This window comes from Psammomys obesus, unplaced genomic scaffold (assembly GCF_907164565.1).
Source record: "Psammomys obesus unplaced genomic scaffold, mPsaObe1.curated_primary_1811, whole genome shotgun sequence".
NCBI classification, from domain to species: Eukaryota; Metazoa; Chordata; class Mammalia; order Rodentia; family Muridae; genus Psammomys; species Psammomys obesus.
In genome coordinates this window covers 7,439,342-7,447,151 of record NW_026590677.1, presented here as the reverse complement: position 1 = coordinate 7,447,151, position 7,810 = coordinate 7,439,342, and the positions used below count along the sequence as shown (strand labels likewise).

The 7,810-nt window shown below is 37.0% G+C and overlaps 1 protein-coding gene across 1 annotated transcript; it reads left to right on the top strand.

Annotated features, from left to right (window-relative positions):
* Window positions 1–274: 274 nt before the first annotated feature.
* On the top strand, window positions 275–7,100 carry Tspan6 (tetraspanin 6). Its single transcript, XM_055608288.1, has 8 exons — window positions 275–521; window positions 1,397–1,585; window positions 1,899–1,973; window positions 2,786–2,884; window positions 3,284–3,418; window positions 3,773–3,856; window positions 5,587–5,693; window positions 6,361–7,100. The coding sequence occupies exons 1-7, from the start codon at window positions 435–437 to the stop codon at window positions 5,653–5,655; spliced, it is 738 nt and encodes a 245-aa protein (XP_055464263.1). The 5' UTR covers window positions 275–434; the 3' UTR covers window positions 5,656–5,693; window positions 6,361–7,100.
* Window positions 7,101–7,810: the final 710 nt, after the last annotated feature.

The window sequence follows — 7,810 nt, the reverse complement described above, 5'->3', positions numbered from 1 at the left end:
GCTGTGATAGACAACTTACGATGAAGCAAAAAAAGTCTAGGGGAAGAAGGATGGGTTTGACATGGAAAGATTCCATGGAAGGAACAGCAACACACACACACACACACACACACACACACACACACACACACACAGAGAGAGAGAGAGAGAGAGAGAGAGAGAGAGAGAGAGAGAGAGAGAGGGAGAGAGAGAAAAGCAACCACTAGAACTTTATATATAGTTTTCAGTAAGGTTCAGCAGGGGGCGCTCCGAAATTGTCGCAGTTTACCGGACAGCTTTTTTGACTTGACCCTCTAGAAAATCGTCTTGTGTTTCTGGCTCTTTTCAGTTTCAGATCTCGTAAGTTTTCGGCAGTTTCCGGGGAAACTCGGGAACTCCCGAGCCTGGCTGGCTCAAGCTGATCTGGTGCGGAGGCGCAGGGTCTCCGGCTAGTCATGGCGTCCCCATCTCGGAGGCTGCAGACTAAACCAGTCATTACTTGTTTCAAAAGCGTTCTCTTGATCTACACTTTCATCTTTTGGGTGAGACACGGGAACGGCCGGGGAATCCTGACTTAGATGGTGGATGTGACCCGAGCGGAGACTCTCAGGTCTGGAGTGGGATGAGGTTTGGGCGGCTGTGGTTCCCTAGACCCCAGCAATGGCGATGAGTTGGCCTAGGCCATAGAGGCGGGGTCCCCAAGATTGGAGCTGGGAAAGGCATCGTGCTGTTGGCGCTGGGGTCTTGATGTGAGATGCGTGGTTGAAGTGGCACTCGGATGTCTCAGGAGATTGAGGTCTGTACTGGAGAAGAGAGGAGTTAAGGCCCCTAGAGCTCATGAGGTGTCTCTGAACCTTCGGAGAGGAGAGGCTTGTTTCCCTCCTTTGAGGGGTCTTTTGCATAATAGTATCTTTCTTTTCACTGCTTCCTAAGAGGTTTTTTCCACAGGTAAGGATGGTGTGACTCTATTCCTGTCATTCTGTCCTTGGGTTTTCTTTTGTGTACTATTCCTTTGTATTCTGTCCATCCCTAAAAATTGGGGTGGGGGATTCGAGAAGTTTCTGTAATCCAGAAACTCTTTTGACCCTCCCGCTTACAAGACGGTTTTCTTTCTCAGACTGGAGTAAATTACTTAAAGAAATTTTGATCTCTAGACATGTATGCCAAAATAAAACAGATAGATTTATGTCCTTATGTGGACAAGGAAGATGACTTGTCCAAAACCTTCCTTTATTTGCAGAACACTTTTTTACCTCTTCCATACCAGATCCCCACAATCTCAAATATCCTAGCCACCGTTTTGTGGCAATCAAACTGATAAATTAATTCTCATAGGCACAAATGCTTCCTGGGTTTGTGATGGAAGATACAAGCTTGTAAGGTGCCTAATTGTTCCTTTCTCTGATTTCTCACGTAGATTACTGGTGTTATCCTTCTTGCCATTGGCATTTGGGGAAAGGTTAGCCTGGAAAATTATTTTTCCCTCTTAAATGAGAAGGCCACCAATGTGCCTTTTGTGCTTATTGGCACTGGTACTGTCATTATTCTCTTGGGCACCTTTGGTTGTTTTGCTACCTGTCGAGCTTCTGCATGGATGCTGAAACTGGTGAGTCTGATTTCTTTAGACTACTCTTGGTTTTCCTAGGAAAGTCTTACATGTTCTAGTCTTATGTCTTTGTTTCTCAGAACTGGCTGGAGCTGCTTAAACTTTTTCCTGTTCCTTATGAAAAACAAAACAACCCCAAATCGTCCTGCTGCCAGCTTCCATATTTAAGTAGACATTTTGATATTGCTTTCCCTGCTCTTTTCAATAAAATATGTTAAATTGATTGCTCAGAATTCCAGATACCTCCCCGTTTTCATCTGTCATGAGTCTTATTTGTACTAACTTGAAATTTAAAAATTTTTTTACTCCACAGTATGCAATGTTTCTGACACTCATTTTTTTGGTCGAACTAGTTGCTGCCATTGTAGGATTTGTTTTCAGACATGAGGTAAGCTTGAATTAGACAATCATAGTATATTAAAATTTATCCTTTCATCTTAGATAAATAGGTTAAGTAGCACAGTTCGACAGCTTTCAATATTTTAAACAACCACTTCAATCTGTATTTCAAGCTAATCTTTCAACCTGTATCTGACAAGAGTGGCTTTCTAGTAAAAATGCTCACATACTTTTAATGTAAATGAATATTAAACATTTGTAGGATTGATAATCATTAGAAGAAAGTGATAACCATAATCATACCAGTTTCTAGTCATAATTTGATGTATAAGCACCTATTAGAGTTTTATAACTTTACAAATAGGAAAGTAAAATGCAAAGTTTATAACAGAAAATTAATACCTTTCCATAAGTCACAATTTGAAAAGATATAATTAATGCAAATATCCAAAAGTTTAATATTCATATATTAAAATCAAGTAAACATGGCACTGTTGAGAAGCCATTTGACAAGGAAGGAAAGTGTATTCAAGTGCTATTTGAATTGTTAGAATCAGTTCCATAGGTGTCTGACTTGTACATGGACAAAGGTTGAAGGGTCAAAGAGCAGCGCACATTGATAAGTACATGCTCTCATCACACCTTGAATGTGTAGATATTATATTATATTGTAATGTTTTACTTAATAGTCATTTCATCCAAACTATGTCACTTAACAGACAGAATTGGACCATGGAAGTTAATTTACCACACATCAAAGATACAACCATTAGCCAGACATGAGAATAACTTGCTTGATATAGAAACATGAAATATTTTCTAGAATATTTGTTTATTGGCATTTTGTTTTTTTGGATACAGATTAAGAACAGCTTTAAAAATAACTATGAAAACGCTTTGAAGGAGTACAACTCCACAAGAGACTATAGAAGTGAAGCTGTAGACAAGATTCAAAGTACTGTAAGTGGTGAGGGTTGGTGTGTTTTCCAGAGGGAAACATATTCCTTAATGCTTCCAAGGGAAGGATGGAGCTAGGGTGCTGGGAAAAGTAGTGTGGGATGATAAGGCATAGCTATGTGTTATTCTACCCATGTGTCTTTGTTCTCTTTCTTTCCATTTACATCACAGAAAAATACTGTTAGGGCCAACTACAACAAGGCCTTAACGACAGTCTAAAACTTTCATATTTATTGTTAGACTCAAGTGCCAGTCTTTTGAATTAATCAAGAAGAGAATCACTGAGTATAGTGCATATTGGTTTGAGCACATTATTACAATAGAAAATTATGTTAGGTTACATGTTTGGCTGCAAACCAATAATATGAACAACAAACGCTTTTTACATTTTTTTTTTCTCAGTTGCATTGTTGCGGTGTCACCAATTACAGAGATTGGAAAGGTACTAATTATTACTCAGAAACAGGATTTCCCAAGAGCTGCTGTAAACTGGAGGGTTGTTCTCCACAGAGAGATGCAGATAAAGTCAACGAAGAGGTAAGGATCCTTTTAGGACTTTTTTATTTGATAGTATCTGAGGATTTATTGAATGGAATACAAAGTGGACTTAATTTTTACATGCATGAATATACAAAATCTGAAGTTTTGCAGGGGAGCCGGTTTTTCATTTCATACAACTAGCAAGTAACTTTTCAATGCAAAATCCAGAAGGTGGAACTAGCTGAGACTGAGAGCAGATGAAATAGGCTAGATTTCAGTAAAATGATAATCAAGGCTAATAGTAGCTCAAGACCATCTTCTGTGGACAGCTGAATGATTAAAGTTATTATCACCAGTAAGAAAAGCACAGCTCTCTTGTTTGTACTTAATGTTTTTTTTCTCTCCTATTAGGGTTGTTTCATAAAGGTAATGGCAATTATAGAGTCAGAAATGGGAGTCGTTGCTGGAATTTCTTTTGGAGTTGCTTGCTTCCAGGTAGGTTTTCTTTGTTCTTTGGGAAATGTTTTATTTTTGTATGTATAAGATTTTTTTTTTCTGGTTTTTAACTCAATATGTAGGCAAAGCTGTCCTAAAACTCAAAAAGATTTACCAGCCTCTGCTAAGTCAAATGATGCCATTAAAGGCATGTACCACCCACCACACTCAGCTGGGTTTCACTTTTAAGACATGAAGGTTTTGCTCCAAGGGATTGGATAGTGAAGACAATGTGAGAAAAGTCATGTTTTTTCACAAAGCAGTCATTTACCCATCACAGTATGGGTTTTCTTATGGTGAAGTCATGGAACTTACGTTGGATGTATATTCATGATTTTGTTTGTAATTGACTTGTTTATTTTTATTTTTATATAAGTGAAAGGTTTCCTGGATCCTTTGTTTTATACAACTACAAATAACTCTAAATTTTTCTGGGTAGTAGTAGCACGTGCCATTATTACCAGCACTTGGGAGGCAGACACAGGCAGATTTCTGAGTTCAAGGCCAGCCTTGTCTTCTGAGTGATTTCCAGGATAACCAGGACTATACCATAAAACCCTGTCTCTTCCCCACCTCCCCCAAAAAAAAGAAGCAAAAAAAAATCCCCTCTAAATTTTAATTTCCATTGTCATAGTTAGTCATGCTTTGAATCTGTAAAAGATTTAGAATGTAATCCTAGCAGAAAGCATATAGCGTACAGAGCTTAAATTCACACTCATGCACATACGTGTTTGTGTGTGTATGAGTGTGTGTGTGTTTGTGTGTTGAACCAAGAGTCTTACCAATAGTATTCAAGCACTCTGCCACAGAGCTATGTCCCAGACCTGGTACATATTTTCTGAAAACAGTTAACTTGGGGAAGATGCAGTACCCTCATGTTTTGTCAAAACATGAGTTTGATCGAAATCTTGTTTTTTCTCTGTGATCAGTCAAGATTCTAAAACTTTATTAGAGTCTTTCTTTCCTGGGCTGCAACTGCCTTGGTGAGTTGTTTATAGAGCATACAAGCCTCCATTTCATATGTGCTTATTATTTTGTCATTTTATAGATTGAGTTTTTAATGAGTTGTACTGATCACTGTAGCATGAAAAGTTTGATATTGTGATTTGGAGGGAAATTGTAAAGTATTTTTTTTCCATATACAAATAACGTTATAGAAGTAAGACTAATGCAAGGCTAGTCCTAAAATATTTATAAAGTAATGTATCTTACTATCTAAATCTGTACCAGTGCAACAGCACTTAGCCTTCTTCATTCTAATTATTAGATAAAATTATAACCCTGGTTGTTTTAACTACATTTAAGTCCTCAATAGCTACACAAGGCTATTGTCTGTTTTATTGGACAGCACAAAAACATCCAAGATATTACCTTCTCACATTGGTTGGGATGTCACTTGATAACATGTGTATTGTAAACAAAATCCTTTTCTTTTGGGTAGCTGGGCATTTCTCTAAATCCCATGACTTCTGAATTTTCCCTTAGTGTTGCTTATGAAGTGCTGGTTCATGGCTAGTGAAATAGTAAGGCATTTTAGATTCTTTGAATGTGACCTAGGCACTGCAGAAGTAGCAGACATAATCATGTAGAAAAAAACTCAAGGAAGGAAATAACTGGTGAATTACAAATAAAATGAGACTACATCTATATCCTGAGCTCTTCAATTTCCATGCAGGAAATTGTATGTGTGTGTGTATCTGTGTTTAATTTTGTTCATATTTTCTCTTCAGTTAATTGGAATCTTTCTTGCGTACTGTCTCTCTCGTGCCATAACAAATAACCAGTATGAGATAGTATAACCAGTATACACATGGCCTTATTTTTCTCCAATTTTAAGGTATGTTCATTTTAGTTTTTAATGCTGTTCATATTGATATTTATGTTAGCTTGCACTTATGAATTAAGTTTCCCATAGTCTCCTCCAGTGGCTTATTTAAATTCTCTTGTTGTTTAGGCACTGTTTGGACAGGTCAGGTTTCTATCTGCAAGGCTGGCCTGCAAGTACTCATGTAGCTTATCTGTGCTTGCATTTTCAAACATTTGTGCAATAAAAGAACATTTCTGGATTAAGTGTTCACCTACACATGCCAACCTAAATATTATAAGATGTCTCCTTTCTCACGTATTTTGACCTAGAGTTAAAACAAATAATCTAACCATGCCCTTTAATAAAGTGTAAAAGAAAATCCGTCCTGCCCTTGACTAATGTTGGTGTTTCCCCAGACCTTGATTTTTATTCACTGTACAGCTGTAGTCAGTGCTTAGTACTGGAGCTTTCTTGGTAAAAAGAATAAATATATAAATAAACCAGATGTGGGGGACAGTTGTTACTGGCTGAATTATTCTCTAGGGTACATGTCATATGTTAACTGGGACACAGCCTGGGAGCACATTGGGAGGTCTTCACTAGTGGGAATAGACCAGAATGTGGGCAAATATAGATGATGTAATTTAGGTAACACTGAATTAATCTTGTTTTTTTTTTTTAATTTTTACATACTAAGGTTACCCTTGTGAGTTTTAACATTGCTTGGATGGAGACTGACTTCTTATTAGCCTGAAAAAATGCTCCAGCAGACTGATTCATCAAGATATTTGTGTATTGTGTTCAATGTCCATTTCTGTCTTATTGGTGTACCCCTGTATCTCTGAAACACTGGAAAAGCTAGTAAATTGTAAATGAAATATTACCATGTTTCTCTTGAATTTTATTTCTCAGTGTGGGAACTGTGAGAAGTGCTGTGAATTTGCTATTTTGATAACAGTGTTATTAATGGAAATTTTATGAATTTGCTATTGATGTAGTGTGATAGAAAATTGGCCTCCCTCAGTGGGCTTCTTAATAGTAAAGATTATCTGGCTTGTTTATATAATCTGCACCAATAAGGGAAATGTTTCATTAGTCTCTGTTGATAAGCAGAGTCATATTTTATAATTTCATTCCAGCTAGTCATCAGATGGTACCCATCATCAGCATTCCTGGGTAGGTTACAACTGTCTCAGGCTTTGGGTGCAGAGCACAAAGACCAAGGCCCACTACCCTTGACACATCAGCATTCCATACACAATGTATTTTTGTCTCCAAACTAAGGCATTTATACTGATTATTCTTTGTTATTTGAAAGGTTATTTAATGGTGTCAGAACTATTGTAGTTTCCTTATGAATTTAATGGAACTTATCTTGATTACTTTAGCTACATTTTCCTCACCAAGCTGGAATAATAGTTCATATCAACTGTCAACATTTTGGGTAATTTTAATAGTCTTCATTTTTGTTTGTAACCTTGATTAATAAATATAAATCCTTTACACAATAAATACTGAATTTCTTCTAAAAGAATCATTTTAATTTTTAGAAAATCTACTGAGATAGTTGTTTCCTACTGAGAAAGTGAAGCCCTACATTTAAGGATGAAAGGTAAGGCCAAGGCCTTGACTATTATTAAAAGATAATATCCCTGTCAAAAATAGTATCCTCTATGATAAATCACATTCTAAGTCATTAATAGCATGTGTTTAGTATTTTCTTAAAAGGTCAGGCTTTTATGGTGGTATAGTTTGCATTGAAAAGTTGTCTAAAATATCATATAGCCTGCATCTTTAGGATAATGAAATTATTATTTCTTTGACTTTGAATCTGTGCATCCAGTAGTGAGCCGGGTTTTATCACGTAGTCCCAGATTTAATGGTTAGGAGTCAATGAGTATTATAAATAAAGTGGACAAAAACTACTCTGTTTTTGATGACAAAGTTGGAGGAGAAGACGATATAAGAGAGGTTAGTGAAATACGATATGAGTACATTATATACATGCATAAAAACGTAATGAAAGGCTGGGCTTGGGAACCAGAGGTAGAGCACTTGCCTGGCAGGCATGGGTCCCTAGTTCTTAGTCTTGCAAAAAAAGAAAGAAGCATGGAACCAAAACAAACTGTGGTGCTAGGAAGTAATTC

Bases quoted from the DNA above. Each gene is read 5' to 3' on its own strand.
- Tspan6 (XM_055608288.1), top strand. From the start codon at position 435: ATGGCGTCCCCATCTCGGAGGCTGCAGACTAAACCAGTCATTACTTGT. The intron at 522-1,396 runs GTGAGACACGGG...TTTCTCACGTAG, and splicing joins TCTACACTTTCATCTTTTGG to ATTACTGGTGTTATCCTTCT. The intron at 2,885-3,283 runs GTAAGTGGTGAG...TTTTTTTCTCAG, and splicing joins TAGACAAGATTCAAAGTACT to TTGCATTGTTGCGGTGTCAC.